This window comes from Sarcophilus harrisii, chromosome 1, assembly GCF_902635505.1.
Source record: "Sarcophilus harrisii chromosome 1, mSarHar1.11, whole genome shotgun sequence".
NCBI lineage: Eukaryota > Metazoa > Chordata > Mammalia > Dasyuromorphia > Dasyuridae > Sarcophilus > Sarcophilus harrisii.
This window is the reverse complement of record NC_045426.1, coordinates 452070139-452096054: the sequence shown is the minus strand read 5'-3', so window position 1 is coordinate 452096054 and position 25916 is coordinate 452070139. Positions and strand designations below refer to the sequence as shown.

Genomic DNA, 25916 nt, shown 5'->3' with positions numbered 1-25916 from the left:
GAAAAAAATATATAGATATTAATGTCAAAATCATATCTCCTATTAGTAAAGGTGTTCTTAACCTGATGTTAATATTTGTTAAGAATATTTAATATAATTTGTTTCCTTTGTAATCCCATGTATTTTATGTTATACATTTAAAAATATTATAGAAAAGGGATACATTGGCCTCATTAAACCATCAAAAGGGTCCATGATGCAACAACCACTACTCTTAAACCCCATTTTAATGGTTCCCTGGGCTCAAGGGCCATGGAAATAATGTTGGTGGGGTATATTGTATTTAATAGAAATGAAGAATGTAGAAGGAATGATGATTATTTCCTCAAAACTGTGTACCCTCATAAACATAAGCCTTGCTGAATGATCATTTGGGAGACAAGAAGGCCCTGAAACACACTCGTAATATATTGCCATTTTCTACTTAGTTTTGTTAAACCATTAATGCAAGTCTGAACTCCCGATTAGAAGATGTGAAAATGTACAGAAGATATTGAAAAAAAAATCATAAAACATACTTTGCAAATCTAAACCTTTTACTTCGCAATATACTCGGTTTGTTTCCTTTCTTAAGGAAAAGTAACAATCTAAAAGCAGGCATTCTTAACGTGTGTGTGATGGATCTTTTTGGCAATCGTAAAGTCTATGGATATATCTTTTCTCAGAATAATATTTTAGAGTAAAATAAAACATATAGTATTTGGAAGGAAACCAATTTTACTGAAATACGGTTATTATTATCTTTTTTAATCGGGGTCTCAAGTTTAAAATTCTTGATATAAAGGAATGAGAAAACTGAGAGCAAAATCAAAACCCAACACTTCTCTCTTTCAAGTGCCTTCTCCTGGAACTGTGCCCTCCCGCCGCCCCCTTCCTTCTCCCCCTTCCTTTTCAACCACTCTTCAGAGGGCCATAGGTGAATGACAGGCAAAAAAGGGGGTATTGGAAAGGAGGAGTCAGAGTCTTTTAGATCTGCATTTGTAGGCGGCTTCAGAGTAGCCAACAAGCGCCAGATTTATGTGCACTTTGAAAGAAGCACCTTCACTATTGGCTTTTTGAGCGGTGCTGTCGCTAGGGAGCAGCTGGTAATGAAAGCACAGCAGCTGGGGAGAGCTGGGGCTGTTGTTCCAGTAACCAAGTACCAGGGGGAGGCGCACACAGGACACACACAGGACACACACACACACACACACACACACACACACACTCACACGCCTCCTTTCAGATTATTACCTTTCTTTAAGATAGAATTGGAGCTGGGCATTTGAAATGAATGTTGATTTAGATTTGCAAAGTATAGCTTATGATTGTTTTTAGTACCTGCTGTTCAGCCACTCCACCACCGCTAACAGGAACCCTGGGTCACTCAGCTTTCCACTCTGTGCGCTCCATGTGGTCCATTATACGGCGTATCCTTCTCTCTAATCTCCCTCTTTTTTTTCCCTTTCACTCCGTTCTTCGAATATCCCTCCCCTTCCTCAAAAGCGAAGAAATCCTTCTAATTCCCTGTCCTCTCAAGGTGTGCGTTTAGGGAAAAGAATCAGGAGCGGGATGAAATGAATGAGTTGTTCCCTTGTAAACTGAGTTGCTGGAGTTAGCATCATTCCTGGGACTTCCTGCTCTCCCCCCACCCCATCTCCACCCCCCTTCTCCTCTGCCCACGCTCCTCCCCGCGTTCCGTGTGTCTCCCTCCTTTCCTCCTCTCCTCCTGTTTCTTCTCCCCGCCCCGCCAGCCGGCAGCCCGGCTGTGCTGGGAAAGGGCGGGCGCCGGCGTCTGCTGGGGTGGGTGAGACCGAGAAGCAGTGCTAGAGTGAGCTCGACAGTGCCCTAGTAGGGTGCCGGAGCCGGAGCCTTAGTCGGATCCTGAGCAATCTCGGGGCATCTGGGGAGGGAGAGAGATCCAGGCACCTGGGAGAGGCGTGAAACCCTCCCAATCCAGGCGCTTTCCATGGCGTCTCATCAGCAAACGAGGATCCAAGCTTACCTGGAGAAGAACAAAATAGGTCCCCTGTTTGAGGTAAGGCTCTCTGCCTAGTGGGCTGGAGGATTCATCTTAGGGCAATAGAAGGGACATAAAAAAGAAACATAAATGGACATCTGGGAAGAGTAGGAGGAAGAAGGACCTGGCAGAAGGGGGCGCCCCGGCCATTCCAGGGTACCAAAGTATTTTGCTCAGAAACAGATCCCAGTGCTGAGGATACGGGTCGGAGTGTCGGAGTGGGTGTGGGGATTGCCCTGGGGTTACCTGGGCTAGAGACGCCCCCAAGCAGGTGAGATAGGCTGGGTTTTGACTTCAGGGCCCGGGGAGCGGGCCAGAGGAAGTTGTATTGTCTTGGTGGTATGCCAAGCTGTTTTATTCACTGTTAGCCTCCTCTTGTCCCCCAATCACAAACACAGTTACCCTCACAAATGGGCATTATCTCCCCTACCCTCCGTCCAAACACACACAAAGCACACATATGCATACCCTTGTTGTGCTCCTAATATAATGCACACGCTCCTTCCTTACATTCAAAACTCTCTGGGTTTGTTGGATTTTGAAGGGAGGTGCGGAGGTGGCTAGAGCGAGAACTGGAGAAAATACCACTTAGCATTATGAGGTGGGGGTAGCTTTTAAAAGAAAATATTCTCACTCTAGCCGGGGGACCACGGTGGGCCGGGTCGGGGAGAGAAAAGATAATACTGAATCTCAAATTGTGGGGTGTGTGTGTGTGTGTGTGTGTGTGTGTACCCGTACCTGGGGAGAAAAGCACTGGGCAACGCACATTTGGTTAACGAAAAGAAAAGGATATAAGAAAGCCACTGGCCAAAACTATGAGTCCAGGCAGAGAGAGAGCGCCTATTGGTGTGAGATACAGAGGAAATCAAGCGAACGAAAGCGTCCCATCCGTTGCCAGGACACTAGGGGTGGGTGGGGAGATAGCTTTGGAGACTGCAGTCCCCAAGTCATTCAGTATTTGTTTGTTTGTTTTCTTTTTTTTTTGGGGGGGGTATGGAGGGAGAGAAGGCCGTGGCGGGGGTACCCAACACTCTTTCCCCACTCTTTTGGTAAGTCCCAGACTACAGCTGCCGGGCTTCAGGCACACTCCTGGGAGAGAAATGGGGAGGATGGTCGGTCCCTCTAACCAACGGTAATGCTCACACCTCCTGCAGCATCTCTGCTGCATCTGAAAAGGAAGCAGAAGCCGGCAGCAGGGGAGGCGTGTGCCCTGGTAATAATGGAGAGTAGAGATGTTCTCAGTGACTGAATTCAAACTAATGTGAGCTGCAGGAATATGAATGCAGATTTCAGGGGAATTGGCGATTCTATCTGGGGAAGGTGATTAATTTCCCTCTCTTTGGACCTCAATTTCTTCATTTATAAGATGAGGAGTTAGACTAGAATCCAATGACTTAAAAATACCTTCAGGCTCCAAACCTATAATCTTAAGGGCTATAATCAATGGTACCCCACTGCATCCCCTTTTAAAGCTAACAGGAGGAGTTTTAAAAGTGAAGGAGCTATCTTTTAATTTTGTTTAAATTATCATAAAATGCAAAACTGCAGTAGGGTATATTTGGGCATCACATTATTAAGATTTATAGAAAGGAGAATACTACTTTAAGCCCAAGTTATTTATTATCATTCCTCTCTTTGGAATAAAACAAAAACAAAAACAAGCATAATTCCAGCTAACCTGCATTACTGTTTGAACAAGAGGATGTGGTCCAGTTATTGTCTTCATTTTACCCCCTTGGGTGGTAACAATTGAAAGAGGTAACAATTGAAAATAAACTATGAGGGCAGTTGTAATTCATTTCTTTGCCTTTAGTCTAATAATGCATTATTTCATATATATGATTTTAAAAGAGTATTTGAATAGATTTTCCACCGGACCAGTATATAAGTTACATCTGAAGAACAGCTTTGTTTTATCTAAAGGAGAAAGCAATTTTGTATTCTGTTATCTATTCTCTCAGAATTTTTTGTTTTAAAAATAAAGTGAAAAGAGTTTTCATTCTTTAAAAAAAAATCTCTGTATTATAAAGATAAGACACAAATTTAGATAGTAGTCAGTCCTGGGATGATTACAGTATTTGGTATATAAAATTGGGAAATATTAATGTAATGAGGTAAATGTAATCATATGCTTAAGTGCCTATTTTTCATCATTCAACACGTGATTCTAACTACAAAGTGAGCACTTGAATTTTTGGTTGAAATAATGGTGCATCAAAATCCTTCACTAAATATCTCATTTTACCCAGATGACCTCAAAAATACCTTCCAGCTCTAAATTCTTTGATCTTATGATCTTATCCATAGTATCATTTTACCTTTCTTCTCATTTTCTTCACCCATATTATGCATATTTCTCTTAGTTTGGATGGACTTGATGAAATGATCATCTTTCTGGGGTTGATAATTTACTTTAGGATTTTTAGGAGAAAAAAAAATAAATCTCTACTAGAAAGAAGAATATCTGAACTATGATATTCTTGTAACAATTTTGATAAAGCCTGAACTTGACTTTCAAAGTGATCGAATTACATATTCCTCACAGAATCACAGAAATGAGAACAAGAAGAATATTAGCTTATAGTCCAGTCACTAAGTCTTTGGTGCAAGGGAAAACAGTTAATAAAATGCTATTTGTGTTGTTGAGATCCTTTTCTAGTACTCATTGAAAGTCCCTGAGTACTGAAGTGATTTTCCTTTTGCCAATAACAATGATCAGGCTCTCGCTTTATTCCTTAACTACACTTTTATAGTCATTTGCTTGGATATGGAAGACAAAAGTTCCCAGTTCTCTATATATTTTAATATTGAGAATTTCAGAGATACTGTTATACTTAATCCTTGTTTTCCTTTTTTGGCTATTATAAATAAGTCTAGTTTAATTAAAAAAACTTCATAATATAGTCATAATTTATAAGAATAACAAAGGTAGAATATTTAATCCCTTAGATCAGTGGTTCTTAAAATATGGTCTAGAGAATCCTGGGGATCTCTGAAACCTTTTTAGAGGGTCTACAAATTCAAAAATAGTTTTTATTTCCAACATGGTAAATGTCTATAAATATAACACAGATAAATAAAAACGCTTTGGAGGAATTCTCAATAATTTTTAATAGGATAAAGATACTGAAAACAAAAGTTTGAGAACTACTGCCTTAGATTATGGGAATTTTTCTAGAATTAGCAGTAATTTTCCTAACTAATATTCATAGTAGTGCAAAACTATTAATAATTTTTTTTAACCTTTTTGGCACTGTGATCTCCTCTCCTCTCTCTCTCTCTCCTCTCTCTCTCTCTCTCTCTCTCTCTCTCTCTCTCTCTCTCTCTCTCTCTCTGCCATTTTCCAAGTAAATCCTTTCTCCAATGAGGCAGCTTGTTGGTGTAGTGGTTAGAGCACTAGACCTAGAGTTAGAAAGATAAGCTTTTGAATCCTGCCTGTGGTCACCTAACCTCTGTCTACCCTCATTAGTATAATGGGGACTAATAATAGCACCTACCTTCTGGGGTTGTTGTGAGGATAAAATTAGATAGTATTTCTAAAATGCTTTGCATACCTTAAAACACAATATACATGCTAATTAAAATGCTAAACAGCATGCTTATTTTGAAAATTGAATTGAATTTCAATGGATTTTGGTTTTAGGACCCCTGGGGAGATAATTTGTGATTCCCTTGAAATGACTGGCAGTGCCCTGGGATATAACAAAGCAGTCGCCAAGAATTACTGGACTATATTGTTGGGCAGAAATGCTTTAATACAAAATTAAAAATTCAGAGATGACTGTCATTATTAATGACTTTTTAATAGAGTGTTTTGGCATATGCCTTACTTGACTTTCCCTGTATTTCTGAATTTCTAACCATGTATTGTATAATTTTAATATAATATATACTCTTCTGGAATTTATGAAATGTTGATATCTCCAATATTTATCTTTCAGTGAGCCATATAATAACTGCTAAAGTTAACATAATTTTAAAAAAATTAAGACATTTAATGTTATTAAAGCACATTTTTTTTCTGTACTTTTCCTGGCACTGGTACTCTCATATTGGGTTTCTTGAGAATGGCAGGAAGAAATGATTATACAAAGACTGCTACTCATTACTGGAGGTGTTTAACTTGGATGACCACTTGCCTGCAAGTTGAAGATGATACTCAGGAAAAACTCTTTCCTCTAAAACCTGATCCAGACCTGATCCAGATCTCCAATCTCATACCTATCTACCTTTGTCTTATCTCACTCTCACCTTTGTTGTTCAATTGTGTCTGATTCAGGACTGATTTATTATTTCCTTCCCTGTTTCATTTTACAGATGAGGAACTGAGGCAAAGAAAGTTAAATGACCCAGGGTCACAGAGATAGTAGGTATCTAAGGTCAGATTTGAACTCATGATTCCAAGTCTTATTCATTCCAAGCCTGTTGTTTCATCCACTGTACCACCTACTTGCCCATGTCACCCTTGGGAACCATCGAGCCATCATTAACAATTGTCCTTCACCCTAGCCTTCTTCTCTCACATTCTTTTTCTTTTCTTGTGCTCACAGGACCCCGCCTTCCTCTGGAGACATGATCCTTGGTCATTCTTTTTAGTGCTAGTTGATCCTCCTCTAATTTCCTGACACATCAAACCAACAGAAGGAGTAGTTTGTCCTATTATTACTCATGCCACACAGTGCAGCTTTCTGCTGCCATCACTTAACAAGCTCTTTTTCTTGGAGGTTCACTCCATCTATTGATATTACATATCCCAGGTCTATTGACTCTTACCACTATCTCCAAAGTCATTCTTTCCACCTTTCTTATGGGATTCATATTTACTTTGTCAGTACTTTCCTTATTTTTCCAAGTCTTGCTTTCAAATCTGGGTACTTTAGTGGTTCCAGTGTCATGACTAGAATTGGTACTTTAATAAATATTTGATGAATTGATTTCTCTTTAATCAATTAAGTCTCCAAGCTCATTAAGTTTCCTATATCCCATCTATACATCTATTGTTCAGTTATGGTTCATAGGTTGGCCATATTGTTGTACAGTTATGTCCAACTCTTCTTGGTTCCATTTGGGGTTTTCTGGACAAAAGTACTGGAGCAGTTTGCTATTTCCTTCTCCAGCTCATTTTATAGAGGAGGAAATTGAGGTAAATAGGGTAGAGTGATTTACCTGGAATCACATAGCTAGTAAGTGTCTGAGGCAAGATTTAAACTCAGAAATATCATTTGTCCTGACTCCAGGCTGAGTACTCTATCTTCTATTCCTCCTTGGTGTTCCTAGGATTGATCATACTTTGAAAATATCACCATTCTTAATTCCTTCTCTCTTCTCTTTAGTTTCTCTTTTTCAACTAGCTCTTTTTCCACTTTTCTTCAAACATTCTCAGATTCCCATGCACATAATTTCTTTTCTTTCTTTTTTTTTTTTTTTTTGGCAAGTATTTTCTATCCCAGCTAGGCTAGAATGCAGCATCCTGCTACTAATCATACAGAAGTTTGACCTGCTCCATTTTGCCCCTGAGCTGGTTCATTCCTCCTGAAGCAGGCTAGTGGCCCTATATTCTTGAGGGTTTACCATATTGACATTAGACTTAAAGCAGATATCTAATTGCCTTTAGCCATACATACTTATTGAAGCTTAGAACTCAGAAGTTCAAATGATTCCCCAGGTTCAGCTTCTTCTAGTGGCAGAGATTACAGGCACACACCACTATATCAGGATTTTTCCATTCTTAAAAAAACAAAACAAAACAAAAAATTAAAAAACAACAAAAAACCTTTCATTTGACCCTGTTATCTAATCAAATCATTATAGTATCTCTTTTCTTCCTCATTCTCTCTCTCTCTCTCTCTGTCTTTTTCTGGCTCTGTCTCTCTCTCCCTTCTTCCCCTCTCCCTTCCTCTCTCCCTCCCCTCCCTCCTCTATCTCTCTGTCTGTCTGTCTGTCTCTGTCTCTGTCTCTGTCTCTCTCCCCCTCTCCCTCCTACTCTCCCTCACCCTCTATGTTTTCCTCTCTTTCTCTTTCTCTCTCTCTCTCTTCCACCTTTCTCTTTCTTCCTCTCCCCCAGCCCCTGCCACTATATACCTGACTGATGCCTGTCTGCTTCCTCTCTCCTTTGCTGTAACATCATTAATTTCCTGCCTACTAAATATGTTTTTCCTCCAGATGTCCTTATCTCTGGTGATCTTATCTATTCTATTTCATTCAATTATCCTTATTCAGATTTACATTTTCACAAATTTTCAGTTACACCCCTAATCTCTTTATAGAAATGTATTTCTAGGCTATAATTACCTGAATAACCTATCTACTTCAGTGAGCCATTAGATTGGAAATGAAAATTTTCCAAAACTGAAGTTATTATCTCTCCTACCATAACTTCGAATCATCCTTTACTCTTCCCTTACATACTTCTCCCATATTCAATCAATTACTTCTGTTTATTTTACTCCCATGGCATCTTTTGAATATATTTCTCATTTATTATGTAACTACCATTTTGGGTCAGGACCTCATTGTCTTATGCTTTTGGTCTTTCTTCTTCTACCAAAACATTACTTACAATCCTGCCAAAATTATCTTTACAAGGCACGCAATAACAGAAATTTGAGGCTTACAAAACTATTTACCAATATCTAATTTTATCCTCACATAACTCTGAGAGGTAGTTACCATTATCTAGATGAAGAAACTGAGGCAGAAAGAGATTAAGTAATTTGTCCAGAGTTGCACAGCTTGTTTAAGAGGCTGAATTCAAACACAAATTTTCATGCTTCAGACCCACAACTTTAATAACTATATTCCCTAGTTGCCTCGTGATAAATATTATACTTAGAACGAAAAATGTCCAATGAAAAAAAGAACTGTGAATTCATCACATATCATGTATTAAGAGCAAAATCAAAATCACTATACAATAGTTCAAAATTAAAAATTTAATATTTTAAAAAGATATCATAAAGGAAATTATATAATAAATCAGAACTCTCAGTACAGAAATAATAAAGGAAAAGAACAGAATGGATAACTTATGAAATATGGTAGATAGTCTCTTTGAGTAGTAGAAGCCCTGATAAAAGGAGTAACAGATCTGTAACCTAAAAGAATTGTTTAAGTAGAAAGGGACTTGGCAGAAGAGAACTAAAATATATTTATTTTAAAAGAACACATGAATTCTATGGAATTTATTTCAAATAACCTTGAAAACAGGATGTAGATGTAATTTAAATATCACAGATATTTTCCTTCAAGGAAAAAATAGAAAAAGCAAAGAGCAGTAGTAAATGCATTCTACTCACTCTAGAGGTTAGCCAAGAAGGAAGAATTATTTCTTCACTTTCTTATCAAGTATGAGAAGTTCTAAGGAAGTAGGTTAGAAGCAGTAGGATGGAGAGAGAGAAAATGGAAGTCAGGCTATATTCTAAAAGGAGAAATGAAGGTGTGCCATTAAAGTCTCTTCCTTAGGTAGAGTGGGAGTAGGGATTAGTATATGACAACTGTAAGAGACAGCAACCTCATTGGGTATTTGGGTTCAAAGAGTTTAGCAGCATATCAGTTAGACTGAGTACAGCAGACTATACTTCCTAAGAACGTATCACACTCTATAACAGGGTGTGTGTGTGTGTGTGTGTGTGTGTGTATGTGTGTTTGTATAATGTATAATGTATAATGTCCTGGAGGGTTAAGACCACCTAAACTGATGGGAGGAGGGATTTGGGGGTAACATAGATGCAGAGAAAGAATATACTAATTTTAGAAATAATAATGCTGATAAGATCAGGAAATGGGTTAGGCCTCATAATTCAGGATAAACAATAATGACTTCTATTGTATGTCACTGCTCCTGACATATAGACTAATATTTCTAGGGGTGGAACAGAACAAATGAGGTAATTATTAAAAAAAAAATGAAAGAACAAATCAATCAATAAAGAAATCAATCAAAAGAAATTCATTGAAATGGAAGGGCAAATGAGGTGACATATATAGAATGAAAATCAGTGAATGAAACAAAATTTACTATGTACCAGGTGATAGCAAAAGTGTAGGAATTAAAGTACTTCTGCCAAAGCAAAAATAAAAATATACAATGTCTAGAGAGATAAGCATGAACATGCCATGAATGGTATTCTTAAAGCAATATTATTACTGAGTTTATATTCCTCAAATTTCATAACATAAAGATCCACAAAGGAAACTTTTTTTTAGCAGAATTGTAAAAACTAAACAGATAGTAACACCAAAATTATAATAAAGTTAATTTTTTTCTCTCAGAACTTGATAAATCTAACAAGTAAATAAAAAAGGAAAATATGAAATATAAATGTTGAAGATGTTAGAGTTGAAAGGCTTATTGAGTATATTAAAGAATATTTAAATTTCTCAGCACCCTGTGTTACCTTTACAGAAAGGAACTTGGTGCCATGAAACAAAATAATTATAAATAAATAAATGTAAATCTAAAGTGAGGTTTGTTAATGATATCCAGAATGATGAATTCAGGTAAATCATAAAATCAACATATAATACTAGCCTTATAATAATGAGCTGACATGCTAATTATCTGGAGGATGAAAATAAACTGTCTTTGATAGAAAATTCTATCTTTAAAAACATATTAACAGAATAGAAAAAGCAAATCTTAAGAATTGAGTAAGCAATTAAAAAAAAAAACCTAGAGAAACAACAATTTAACAAAACTAAGCATAGATATAATCTGGAAAGTTTGAGGACAAATGACAAAAATCACAATGAAAAATAAAACAAGTGATAACTACTACTGAAAACTAGATTTTGAAAAGATTACAAAATAAAAATCAGTTAATTTGGTTTAAGAAGTGGGGGAGAAACTAAATTACCAAAATTAAAAAAAAAGAACAAGATGACTATGACAAAAGGAAATTTCAAAAAAAAAAGATTTAAAAAATCAGAACCTGATATACATTATTAAATGAGAACAAAAATTTTAAAAATTAATAACCTAACTTCAAATTAACAAAAACAATACCTAGAGATTTTAACCACCCAGTATCTCAAAGAAGTGAAACTGAGCCACAAAGGAAATACCAAAAATCCTTGTTATAGAACACATATGGTCTTATTATAAACCTTTGAACAATAAAAGAGAAAAGGAGAACTATAAAATAATATCACTAATGAGTTTGGATACAAAACTATAAATGATACAGCAATTCAACTGTAGTAATATATTAAAAATGTTCATTATATTCTCATTGGATTTATGCTAAGGACACAAATATGGTACAAAATTAGGAAACAAAATAGTCATGTTACAAATAAAACCAAATGATATGATAATATCATATGATAATATCAACATATGTCATAAAAGCCTTTGCCGAAATAGAGGTGCTAGAGATTGGGTCTCTGATTTTCCTGGTATAGTATGCCCTCTGGTGAGAAACTTCATTTAACAATGCAAATTGTCAGGAGTTGGACTCAGGGCTTCCTGACTTTAATTTCAGTTTCTGATCCACTACAACATGCTACTTCTAATAGCATCAAAATATGTATGTATGTATGTATGTATGTGTGTATACATATGTAGCAATTTATGTAAGTTTTTTTGCAATGAAGAAATATTAGATGCTTTCCCAAAACATTGCTAATTTAAAGCAGCAGTGCCCCTTCTTTCCATTATTAGTTAACATTGATTTGGAAATGCTAGTTATAGTAAACACAAAAAAAAAAAAAATTAAGAAATTAAAGTCATATACATTGACAAAGAGAAGTGGAAAAATTATCTATTTTCCAACAGCATAATGGCTTACTTGAAAAAACTCTAGAAGATTAACAAAGAAGTTAAAACTGTTAATAGATTCAACTAAGTAGCAATATACAAATTAAGTTCAAAAATCATTCCTACAAAAAAACTGTAGGAAATGATAGAAAAGTCAGTCAAAATAACTTCAAAATGTATATACCCAAAATGCATATTTATAATATTTAGGGAAAAATATGAAAAGACATACTCAAAATACAAGATGTCCCAGAAATCTTAGCTATTTAGGCCTAAAACTGTACTATATATCTCCTGTATATACAATTACAAACTATTCTAAAGGACCTAGCCTTAATTACTGACTGGGCATTCCTTTAGTCAAACTGAAATCTGTTAAAGACTTTAAGTCAAAAAGGCCAAGGTCTCCCCCTGCAACCAGGACCATCTCTGGTCATCCTAATCTATATCTTGTTACTGAATCCAGATGACTCTGGAGGAAAAGGTGATGCTGTGATTTTGCACAACCCATTCTGACTAAAATCCAACTCAATTGTATGTCATAGTATCACCTCTCTGATGTCATGGTCCTCATTGAAAACAAAGGGCAAACAACAATAACAACTCTAAAGGAGTCAACAAGCATTTATTAAATCAACAATTTTTTTAATCAAGTACTTGCTATCTGCTAATTAGTCACTATGCTGAATGCACTCCCTCACCTACACACATCTAGTCACAAAAGATTGTCATTAATCATAATTAGATGATACAAGAATAATTAAAACATGATGCTAACTAAATACATTTACATATTTAGTGCCCTATTACTGTAACATTACTTAATAGAGATGGCCAAAGTAATAAAGAAATTCCTTTGAGAGGAAAAAATTTAAGAATCTCAAGTAAAATAGTGAAAGAGGAAAGCAAGGAACACCCAAATTATTTGGTATTATTGAAAATAGAAAAAAAAATAATATTATCAGTAATGTTCTGAACAAGAATTATAAAGAACCAAATTCAAGAATGCAATGTTCAATGAAGTAAAGATTATATCTCTTTCAGAAAGCACTCCTTATTTAATTAAAAACTTCCAAATGAGCTGGAAAATATTTAACAAACAACAGGTTTAAATCAGAAACTTAACCATATTCCACAATAAATTACAAATTGATATAAATACATGTATATATATGCATACATGTATACATACAAACTAGGGGCAGCTGGATGGCACATTGATTACAGCATAGGACCTAGAGTGAGAAAGACCTGTGTTCAAATATAACTTTAGACATTAACTAGCTGTCAGACCCTGGACAAATCACTTAATCCTGTTTGTCTCAATTTCCTCATCTGTAAAATGAACAGATGAAGGAACTGGCAAACCATTCTACTCTCTTTGACAAGATAGTTCCAAATGAATAGTCGGACATAACCAAAACAACTAAAGAACACTATAAATGTGTTCAAAATGACTTTCCCATGATTCTAAGTATTAGGTTGCTAAGGAAACTAAGTCATGTCTTGACAGAAAGGAATCAGCAGAAATCATATCAAACACAGTTAAAATTGTTTTTGAGGTGAAGAGAATAAATGACATTGACAGGAACATGTCTCACCCTGGATTGGACACATACAGGAGATGTATTTGGTTAGTAAAAGATTGATTAAACAACAAAGAAACCATAGTATATGGTGTGGCTTGAATATTGGCATTTGTAGAGCTTTAATATAATTAGAAGAAACGAGGGTATTTTGGAAATGGTTTAGCAGGAAATTTTAACTGAGACAGAGTGGTTCAAGAACATAAATGGCAGAATACAGAAAAGATTAGGAATTATGGGGAAGAGACATTATGCATCATGTTATATTTGGACTAACTAAAAATACCTATCTGGGCTATAGACTTAAAAAGAAGCCAATGTTATATTAAACCATCCAAAAAATGATAAAGATTCATATCTAGTTTACATATTATATGTAATTTAATACATGTACTTAGTGCTTAACCAAGATTTGCTGATGTTGAATATCTCAAAATTCATGGCTAAATTATTCCTTAATGGAAATTTGGAAATAAATTAGGCCAATGTATTTTCTATTTAATCTACAAAATAAGCCATTTCTTTGCCTTTTTTCATGTCATACCTCCTACTTCAACTTTTGTAGAGGCTTACTTTAACTCTCTGCTCTAATTTAAATCTTTTAACTGGTTCTCTTTCTTTCTCATATGTATAGATTTGGCACTGTTTCCTCTCTCAATTAAGATCAATTTTATTTCTAGGCAGAATGAATATAAGAAGCTATAGGTTAGCAGATTATGGACTCGGTATTGTTAGTTTTCCTGCTGCTGTAATCCTGAATTTAGAAATGCTAAACAACTGGGTTTCTAACTTGTATTTCCAATTTCTTTGTGATTCTGTTTTGTACCTCAGTTTTCTCTGACTGGATTCCTGTCATGTCCCAAACCTTGTTGGTTACTAAGTTCTGATTTGTGCCTCTATTCACCAATAACTAAATTGTTTGTTCTTTACCCTATTTCCTAAATTACTGGGCCCTGAACTCAAATTTACATTATTCTTTGCAATTTGAGTTCCTGCTAAACATACTAATTCCCTCACATATTATGGTATATAACCATAACATCTTAACTTTCTGTATCTGAGAACCACTTATTGTTTAATCACATGAGCCTCTAATGGTTACTTGCCCTGTACTTACTTAGATAGGTACCCTAGACCTGAGATTTGATTTGGAATTTTTACTAATGATATCTTTAAATTATCTTACCTTTCTCCTTCTGGACTTACTTTCAGACACAATATTCCCATGTTAACTCTGCTCTTAGTCCCTTGTTTACACATTGTGAGTCTTTCTGAATCTGCCTTCTCAGTCTTCCCTGGTCTATACTGTTATATAACCTTCCAAAGAACATGTAATGCTTTCTGAACTCTGTTTTTTGCAGTCCACTATTATGAAAGTTTCTTATGGATCCATCACTGAGAAATGTAAAATTGTTAAGATCCAGAGTAAATTATGCTCAGTCTTCAACACACACACATATGCCCACGCACACACTCATACTCACACACAGAACCACATTCCTATATATTAGATGCTATTTTGTTGAATTAAATATTAAGGTCTTTCCTGAAAGATAAGATTGGTATAGAAATATTTCATAATAGAGCAATATTTAACATGAGAGATGAGAAGAGGTAGAAAGATGAAAAAAAAAGAGAGTGATTATAGTCTCTCACATATCTTCCCCCTTTTTTTTTTATTAGTTCATCTTCTTATATTTCATATCGCCCTATAGTACTCCAGGTATTTAATCCATACACACCAGAGAAGCCCATTTTACATAGACAATTTGATTCCATTTCACAATAATAAGACGCTCTTTTCTTTTTTTTTAAGTAAAGGGGTCAACTTCTGAAGTTTAATATTAATTAATTATGTTTATAGGCTCTTGAATATCTGTATCATGGTATCTTTAATAACATTACTTCTGATTTATTTAGAATTATATCATTCTTGATTTCACAGTTTAAGTATTATTATGGTTAAGTCTTTCTTTCTTGGAGACCAAATATGTTGCAATTTAGAATTAAGTGAATTTTATGTGGAAGAATGATAATCTGAAAGACTTTAATTAAACGATAGATGAAGCCTTAAAAAATCTGGTACTGTTTTAATCCTGAGGTTTTATGAACAATTAATGTATGGAAAGGAATTTTTAAAAGAAGTTGAAATATCATTATCCATTTGAATAAACTGCTTGGGGAATGGACTAGAAGAGGGAGAAACTTCTGTCTACTTTAGATAAAAACTGATGTGAAAACTCATCATTTATAGCATATACAGCAGCTTGGAGCCAAGAACAGGTGACTTGGATATTGCAGCCAGATTGCTGCAGACCATAAAAGGCATGAGATCCTATTGTTCTCATGTCCAGACACATTTTTGGTGGCTGGGTAACATTGGCAAAGGATGAGAGCTTTGCTTTTGACTAAGGATTCGACCCATTGGCTCTGAAGGTACATTCTATTTGCATATTTTACAATTCTGCATCCTGGAGGCTAAATAGTTGGCAGCATTTTGCAGTACTTCTGCCTTCTCTTACTGAAAGAATTGTTTTCAGGTTAAGTGTAAATAGAAAGATATTCCTTTTTTTGTATGCCTTTTCATCTATTTTTACTTTAGACATAATAACCAGAATTACCTTTATCAGTGAATCAAGAAAATCTTAATTGAGAAAGGCCAAGGTCATCCACTCAATCCTGGGCCATCACCACTTGTCTTGACTTTTGTCTTGCTATTGAATTTGATGACTTTAAAGGAGAGAGTGGGGCTCATGACTTGCACAACTTTGCTTCACTTAAATCCAATTCATGCACAAGTCAAGACATCACTCTTGTGATGTCATTTATGCTCTTTAAGAATGAAGAACAAACAACAGCAAATCAGTAGCTGTGAAAGGTAAACAGTTTAAAACATTGTACCTACTAGCATCTTAGTAGCCATGTTAGAGTCCCTTTGGAATAAATACTCAAGTATCATGGGGGGTAGAGGGCAAGGTGCTGGGTGAGAAACAAAGCTTGTTTGAATACTTACATTATACCATGTCACTGACTTGTTGCCATCCTATTTGCTGTTTAGAAAATAAATATTTTATATTACAAATAAATACATAAATATTTTACTTATTCAGCATAAATAGTTTATATTATGAATTTCTGTTTAGAACAATTATTTTATATCATGAATAAGAATTTTCAAAATATATAAAATCAGAGAATGATCATTTGCTTGGCAAAAGGATTTTCCCATTAAGTAGTTTAAACTTTTAAAAAAAATCTCTACTACTTTAATGAACAGGTTATTTCTGAGGAATAAATGAGTTATTCCATTCCAGGAATGGAAGGAATACAGAACTTGAGGTCAATATAACTTCATTGTATAAAGCTGTAAAAGCTAAACATAGCAGTTGATATTTTATCCTAGAGGCAATAGGAAACAATTGGTATTAGTAGAGTCAGAGTCACATAGTCAGTATTGTGCTTAAGAAATATTACTTTGTCAATAGTCTCTAGGATGAAGTGGAGACTTGAGGTAGGAGAACAATTTGGAGGAGGGTAGAATAATCTAAATGAGTCATGATGAAGATATAAACTAAGATAGTAGCTTTATAATTTGAAGGAAGGATTGGTATAAGAGATATTTTGAAGGTAGAAATTGTAAAATTTAGCAACTGATTGAATAGGTCAGATGAGAAATAATGAGGAGGAAAGGAAAATGTGAAAATAACAACATGAAACCCTGGAAAGATATTGGGATCTTCAATAGAAATAGGGAAAGTAGAAATTAAGTTCAAGTCAGACCTCTGTGACAGACCTAAGCAAGTTTTTTTTAACTTCAGTACCTAGTTAATTTTGTAAGGTCCTAAGTGCTGGAACAAGTACTGGCTGTTGGGGAAGGGAGATTTCTCACTAGAAATTCCATATAGCAATGAAATCATAGCCCAAAACAAAACAAACTAGGCTAACACAGTTTTAGAGACATATATTTTGCATTTAACACTGAATCTTGGCTACTCTAAAGAAGCAAAAGCTTTTGGCAAGTCCTGTAAGCTGGAATGCTTGGAGTGCAAGATGGCAGCACCCTGTATGTCTGGCTGAGAACCTGCTTATATAAGTATGAAAAGACTCAGAACTAGAAGGTTGGCTATGACCAGGGAATGATAGATCATTTTGTTTTGTTTTTGTTTTTAACACTGCCATAGCAGTTCTTTTAATATTCTGTTAAAGTTGCAAATCTCAAGCTTTTTGGCCTCAGAACTCTTGCACACTTAAGAAAATTTAATTTTTAATTTATGAAATAAAATAAGTGTTTCTATAGCATTTTAGAATAAAAAAGTTGATTACACATGAAATTGCAAATCTATTATGAACAACTTGCTATTCCTTTTAAATATATAATAAAGCTATCATGTAAATTTCTTTTCTCCCCTTTATTCTTCTCTTCCCTTCTATCCTAAAGATGGCTACCATTATAGACCCATACATACACATAAAATAATTTTGTCCATACTTTTAAAAATCTTTTCTTCTTCTGAATGCAAATAACATCCTCCTTTATACTTTTAAAAATTACTGAAGATCCAAAAGACCTTTTACGTGGCAATTTTTCTTTCTGTCTCTCTCCCCCACTTTCCTACCTATATATATTCACATACATTTATACAAATATTTATTTAGTTATACATATATCTTTGTATGTGTGCCTCCAAATTCACTGTATTCGATACAAAAATATTTTAGTGATATTATGAAAATAGATTTAACTCAGAGACTCTCAGGTGACCCTAGATAACACTTAAAATACCTATATATTAAACTATCAAGGGATTTTATTCTGTATTGATGGAAATAATGTCCATATCTTTGCAGCTATGGGTCTTTCAAAGTATGAAATTAATTATTTACTGAAAACTTTTATAATCTTGGCAAGTCAAATGTTTTAGTTTTCATCAAAATGTTAAATTACATTAACCATGAAGTCATAATTTAAGGAAATTTTAGGTGTTATTTATTGCATTCCATTGCATCCAGATTCTTTTTTGGTCAATTTGGTTAATTTATCTTTTGTTAATTAATTAATTAATTTTAAAATTATAGCTTTTTATTTACAAAATATATGCATGGGTAGTTTTTCAACACTGACCCTTGCAAAACCTTCTGTTCCAACTTTTCCCCTCACGCCCTCCCCAGATAGCAGGTAGTCCAATATATGTTAAATATGTCAAAGTATATGTTAAATACAATATACAATATACAATAAATATAGTATACATATTTACAGTTATGTTGTTGCTCAAGAAAGATCATGCATCCAGATTCTTAACCACAGTGTTTTTAAGATTACTTTTAAAAGTCTGAAATTTTGAAATATTCTTAGAACAAATAAATTTTATAATTTTCAAATAAAATAGTGTTATTCTCATGTTTAGTTTATTTTTCCTCTTTAGTTATTTTCTCATGAAGTTTAGCTGCTATTTTTTTCCTTACATATTTTGAGTTGTCAGTCACATAGAAAGGGGGAAAGATAACTGATAGACCTTCAATATGCTCTAGTGGTATTCATACAATGTTGATAGACCAAAAGAAATGGTCTCTTAGAAGATTATGGAAGGTGTTGACAAGCATTGAGAACAAACTATACAAGAACAAATTGTAGTATGTATTATTGGAATGAATATCCACAGCAGTGAGATAACAGTTCCTACTGAAATATCGGAATCCTTTTCTAAGACATCTGTGATATTATTCCCCTGTTCAGCGTTTCCAGCACCTCCCATTGGCCTTGGGACAAAATACAAAAATGGCTTTCAATAATCATTTAACAATCCCTCTCTCCTGAACCATTTACTCAATGTATCTCTGATCTATTATCTATGTATCGTTCCACTTCTGTTCTTCTGTTAATACCTCTCTCCATCATCTCAGATTCCTTTAATCAATCAGTCAGAAACAATCAATATATTCCTGATATGTGCTAGACACAATGTTACATACTGAGGTTTCAAAGACAAAAATGAAGTAGCCTCTGCCCTCCAAGATCATATAGTCAATGGGGGAAACAATGTGCATATTTAAAATTTACATAAAATAAAGTAATTTTGAGGGAAGTATCATTGCTAGCAATGGGAGATGAAAGAAAAACTTCATGAAGAATGTAAAACTAGAGCTCAATTTTGAAAGAAATTAGTGATTTTAAGAGGAGAGTGTAAGGAGCAAATATATTTCTGACATGGGAAACAACCTAAGCAAAGACTTGGAAATGAAAAATGGAGAATCTTACATGAAGGAACAGCAAGAAGCTTAGTTAACCTGGGCAAAAAAAAGTGTTTGAAGAGGAGTAATACATAATAAGACTGAAAAGATAGAATGGAGCTGAGTTCTGAGTAACTTCATATATCACAAAGCAATTTGTATTTGATCCTAGATGTAATAGGAAGCCGATGAAGTTTTTTGAGTAGGAGAATGACATGGTAAAATACATACTTTAGAAAAATCACTTTGACTTCTATGTTAAGGATGGAAAAGAAAAAAGAAAGGGAAGCAGAAAGACCAAGAACCTGAATTGGGAGTCTCTCTTTGTGAGCAGAGAGAAAGGGATGGATTAGAGAAATGTGGAGAAATGAATGATAAGATCTGGGAACTGTTTAGACTAGTAAAATGAGGGTGAGGGAGGATTCTAGGATGGAATCAGTGTTGAAAGCACAAACGACAAATGTATGGTGCTATCAATACTAATAGGAGAGTTCATAAGAGGAGTGGATTTGGAGGAAAAGATTATGTAATGAAATCAATAATGTAGATCTACTTATTCTGTGTGATTCACTCCCTGAGCTTCCTGCAGAAACCAAGGAATGATTGAAGAGGCAGGGTTTGAGACATAGAGTGACAGTTAAATATTTTATTTGCTTAATTACTGTAAGTGCTCACATTATAGTTAGGGTATGCTCCAATGCCTGGTGTAACCAAGAAAGGAGACAAAGTGGAGTTGGATTTAGTGATAATAGGGGAAAAGATAGTGAATTTGTTTTGGAAAGAAAGCCCACTTTGGTTATCTCTGGGAGGACAGAATTTAACTCATCTTCCCACCTTCTGATGATCACTGACTTTTAGATATCATTCAATAAAACCTTTAGAATTATGTCACAATCTCCTGCTTGTGCATAACTGTACCTTTCCATTTTAGAAACCACTGTTTTAAAAGGTTTAAGGTGAAGCAAACATAAAAATCACCTCTTCCCTTACCTCACCCTGATTTTGGTCTATGACTTCCTCCATTTCTCTTCTACCTATGACGTTATATGTATGTATGTATGTATATATACATATGTGTGTGTGCATATGTGTGTATATGCACATACATACAAATATATATGTATATATACATACATGCCTATATATGCATATAGAGAGAGACTTGAAGCTAGTACTCATACCAGCAGAACTTTTTGCCTTAAATTAGTTGTGACAGTCAACATTCAGATACAGTTGTCAAATTGTATTTGAAACCATATTTTTTTTGTTTTTAGTAAATTTATTCATTTTTAATACACATTACTTTATGAATCCTATTGGTAGAGAAAAATCAGAGCAAAGAGGAAAAACCATGACAGAGATTAAAAAAAAAAAAAAAACGTGAACATAACATGTATTTTTTACATTGTCTCCTTAGTTTTTTTTTTTTTTCTGGATGCCATTTTCTGTCCAAAGTCTAGTGGGATTTCTTTGGATCACTGAACTACTGAGAAGAACCAAGTTTTTCATAGTTTTTCATCTCACATTCTTGCTGTTATTGTGTACAATATATTCCTGATTCTGCTTTTTTTGCTCAGTATTAGTTCATGATAATCTTTCCAGACCTTTCTAAAATCACCTTGTTCAACATTTTTTATAGTGCAATAATATTTCACTATCTTAATATGCCATAACTTGTTTAGCCATATCCCAATTCTTTGTTATCACAAAAATAGCTGCTACAAACATTTTTGTACATGTGGGTCCTTTTCCCTCCTTTGGAAACAATAAATTGATTTGTATGAAATAAACCACTTATTGTAATATTTACTGCTCTGCTCTGCAGTTCATTTTAAATGCTGGATTCCATACACACACATATATATGTTTACATGTGTATGTGTATACTCTCAGAACATCTGTACACTGGAAAATATAGGGTCATTTTGGTCATTTAATGTTTTTAATAATATAGATGAATGTTTTTTAAATCATTTTAATTATTTCATTTTAATTATTTGTTTAATTTCCAGTTCATAAAACATAGCAATTATGCATTTATAATGGCACAAAATCATGCCCCGAGTTGTACTCTATGACTTCTATTTTCTTGCTGCAATATCTGGACCACCTCAGCTATTCTAAAGGAAAAGGGAAATGAGGGAAAAAGGTAAGGGACATTGTCTTCAAGTTTAGAGCATGTACACCATTTTCTTTTTTTAAAGGGCTACATAGATGTCTGCTATTAGCCAAAGATTCAAAAAGTCAATACTCCCAGTTTTAGACAGCCACTATTTTGAAATAGCTAATGATTTCACTTTCTAGTTTTTAGTTTATAGGAAGTATCTTTCTATTTTTTCTACCTCTTTGCTCTGAATAAAGGCAAGGGATAGTGTGTATACTTCCATGTCCTGCCAACTCTGCCAAATGTTAGATTAGAATCATGGAAACACAAGGAACAGCACATCAAGATTGCTTATTTCTAGCAATAGAGGGGATTCTTGGCAATAGAGGGAAATGGCTATTTTTATGGGAAACCTTGGGCATCACATGTTCAATTCACAGGGAAGGTTCCATAAGTTAATTAGGGCAATGTCTTTTGTATGTCCTGCTCTTAGAACTTATAAAGTCACATGTATTTATGCAGTTGTTTCAAAATAAGTATTGCTTATGCTTGCTTGATTAAATGCTTCATCTATCAAGTTCCACTGGACAAGTTCAAAAATTATTCAATATTATAGCTGAAATCAAGAAACAGCTTAAGTTTGCCCAAACTGTTACCATAAAGTTGTTTTGTTTTGCATTGTTTCCACCTTCTACTACCTCTCTGATACCTTTGGAATTTAATTCTATGATCTTTTAATCCTGTGGAAATAATAGCAATGAATAGCTGAAAGGCATTCACAATTTATACTCATCTAATTTCTTGGCTTTGGCTATTCCTATTATACTGATCACTTCCTAATTCAATTCAATTCGATACATATTTATGAAGTGATTATTTTGTACAAGACACTTTGCTAGATATTAGGAATCAAAAGAAAAAAAAAAGGAAAAAGAAAAAAACACCCTCTACTTTCAGTGTATTTGCATTTATTGGCAGATATAACACATAAATGGCGATTCAAGAACAATCGACCAGAGGGATCAGAATAGGCTGACCCCGGGATTGACTCCTCAAGAATGCTAGGGATTCTAAGTGACCAAGACAGATAGTACATTTAGAGGAGATTAAAGGGAACACTGAGTATAATTAAAACAAGCAATGGAATAAAAGCTAATTAGTTCAATGATTCTTAGAGAACATAGTAATAGCAGAGGCTTAAGACTAGGGTTTGTCTGTATCATATTTGTCTGTATGGCTCAATTCTTTGGTTATATATCCTCACACGTTAGATCCTCAACTGAATCTGAATCCTATCCTCCTACCTCACATCTAATATTGACTACTGTGTTATTCTTCAAATTTACCTCATATTTAACAAATTCAAAACAGAACTCTTCATTTTCTCTTTTTCAAAACATGTTTCTTCTCAACTTATCTATGTGATTTCAGAGTTTAAAAGCAACTTGGAAATTATATGGTCCCATCTCTTCAGGCCAAGAGAAATGATGTCCTTAGGGTCATATAGTTACTTAACGGCAGAGCAAGAACCAGGATCTGGTCTCCTACATTTTTTCCCACTGTTGGTGGAAGATAGTTGTATAGCTATTCAGAAATGAATCATGAAATCCATTTGATAATTATCCTTAGCTTTAAAAAAAATCCTGACTCAATCTTTAGTCTACTATTGGAATCTACAATGAAAAATAGTATATAAAGAACATGGAGAGAGCATATGAAAGAAAGAAGTCTTAAAAAATACTTGAAAAAAGTAATTTAATGGATAAAATTTATTCTAAAGATTGTTGAAATATGATTTAAAAGAATGGTTTCCAATTTTGAAGTGCTCATATAAAGAACATTGTGACTCCATTTAGGTCATCAAAAATAAACTTATACTTCAGTCTGCAGTCTGCAGCCTTACACTGCATAGGGAACTATTTTTTATATTGTTTTGAATTGGGTTACTAACAGAGGCTTGGAATCCCCATTCAGAGGAGGTCCTTAAAACTCTACAAGCTCTCATTTTATTTCCCCACCAAGGTTTCTAAATGTGGTTATCATGACATTGATTTGTGAAACAATAGCTGTCAGCAGATTTTATCTATTGTTCTGGATCATCAAACTGGCAGTTCAGGGCTTTTTTTACCAGTGAGTGAAACTGGGCTCACTCTCTTGTGGGAAAAAAACAAAAACAAAAGCCAACAATAATGATGTAGAAATGAGCATGAATTCAAACAGATTATTGATTATATATACAATGCTCTTTTTAGATATCCCAACACAGTGCATTAAAACTTATTTGATCAATGCACATTAATGTTCCTTAATAATTCTCTGAAATGCAATACATCTAAAAATAGATCAACTAATGGCAAACAGAACATTTTGTAGTGATTAAAATTAATTTTCACATCTTCCTAAAGCAACAGATTTTGACCTTCAAGAACTTGGTATCATAATACTGCTTTCTATAGTGATGAATTATAAAGCATTCCAACCCTTATTTGAAATGTCAGAATCCCAAATCAGAATAAATAATTTCTGTTAACTAACACTGAAATTATTTGAACTCATCATGTCAATATGAAAAAAATAGGATATAAGCTTAATAAAAAATTATAGTTAAAAAAGCTAAAAAAAAGAAAATTATAATTGAGCCAGTGTGCTAATATATTTGATCACTTATATTCAAGAATTAGTATTATTTTCATTCAAATTTAATGTTTTCTTTTATGAATTTCAATGGAAGGTTCACTGACAATTTATTGCAGAAGATCTATAACATGGGGAGGAAATTTTTTCATATTGCTTCTGAAATTAGATGTTTTTTTTTTTCTCTTCCAATTTCAACAACATAGTAATCATAATGAAAACAATGTACAGTTGATTGTACAGACATAACAACTAAGGTACTATAAGTATGAAAGAGAAATAATATGGAAAAAATTGCACCCAATTTTTTTAGTATTGAATGAGAACATTATTCTCTTATTCACTTATATTCTCAAGTATTGAGTCCTTAAAAAACAAACAAACAAACAAACAAAAAAAAAAAACCCTACAATTTATTTAGTAATGCAAATCATTCACTAGAAATACAAAGACCATAAAATTAATGCTGTGATCAGTGTGGTACTTCCATCTATGATAAGTCTTCTATCACTTTTAACTTCATTCTTTTTTCTTTCTACCTTCAAATCTAAGTCTTAATTCAGTGGTACTCTCTTCACGTTTTTAATAAGAACCACTCCTCTTAGCTTAAAGTATTGCCTATGCTCATGCTCTGCAGGAAGAGACCAAGGAATGTGCTTAACCTTGCTCCCAATCATAATTCCTATCTTACTCTTCAATCACAGCATATTTGCGCTATAGGTTTTTAAAGGTAATTTATCATAAAGACTGAAGGGAAAAATCAGAATAGGAAATAATATATAATAGCAGGCTAAAATGCTAACATTTCACAATTTTAAAAGTTGCAGATAAGGATGTAATAAAAAAAACTTGAATTAGGTATCAAGAAATATAAAAATACACATATACAAATATATAGTAAGTAGTTTCATAACTTTGAGCAAGTCATAATTTATCTAAATGTAACCCCTTCCCCATAGCCCATTTGTATTTGATCTCTCCTCGTTGATGGAGATGAATGGCCTACCATATGTGAGGGGCAAGCTGGAATTGTTGATAGTAGAAGAGTTTCAGCCAGTTTTTTTTTTTTTTCAGGATTCCTCAATCTCCTTCTCTTCTTCAAACTTCAAGTTATTTTTGGCACTTTGGGCTTCCATCTTCAATAAAAGAGGCCAATCCAACTTCAGGTTTCTAAGTAGTCTACATGATATCCCCATTCCTAGTTTACTATCCTAGAAACTGAGGAGCGTTTTCTCTGGTGTGAGATCAAAGACAATCTCTCTTGGTTAAACATAGTTATTTTGCTCTTCAATGGGAAATTTTGTTTTATCTGGTATATAGATAGATAGATATAGATATACATACACATATATATATATATATATATATGTGTGTGTATGTGTATATATACACATACACACATATATATCCCTCTATGTCTATCTTCTCTGATTTCTGCTTTGCTATGATTGCAAAATGGATTTATTTGCTATTTACTATATATATTCATTGTAGAACTTGTGCTTGGTAGGAAAAGGGTCAAGCATTGGATATTGAGTTTGGAGAACAGTGGAGAGAGAAGAGACTAGAAATATCTATTTTTCATCTATTTGAGTTATTCAATGA

At 34.1% G+C, this 25916-nt stretch overlaps 1 protein-coding gene across 4 annotated transcripts in view; it reads left to right on the top strand.

Moving 5' to 3' along the window:
• Window positions 1-1693: 1693 nt before the first annotated feature.
• C1H8orf34 (chromosome 1 C8orf34 homolog) overlaps window positions 1694-25916 on the top strand; it is a 394007-nt gene continuing 369784 nt past the window's right edge. For all 4 annotated transcript variants that reach the window (XM_031946288.1, XM_031946289.1, XM_031946286.1 and 1 more), the window contains exon 1: window positions 1694-2017. In XM_031946288.1, the coding sequence (XP_031802148.1) occupies window positions 1949-2017 (69 nt within the window). In that variant the 5' untranslated portion in view covers window positions 1694-1948. The remainder of the gene's footprint in view (window positions 2018-25916) is intronic.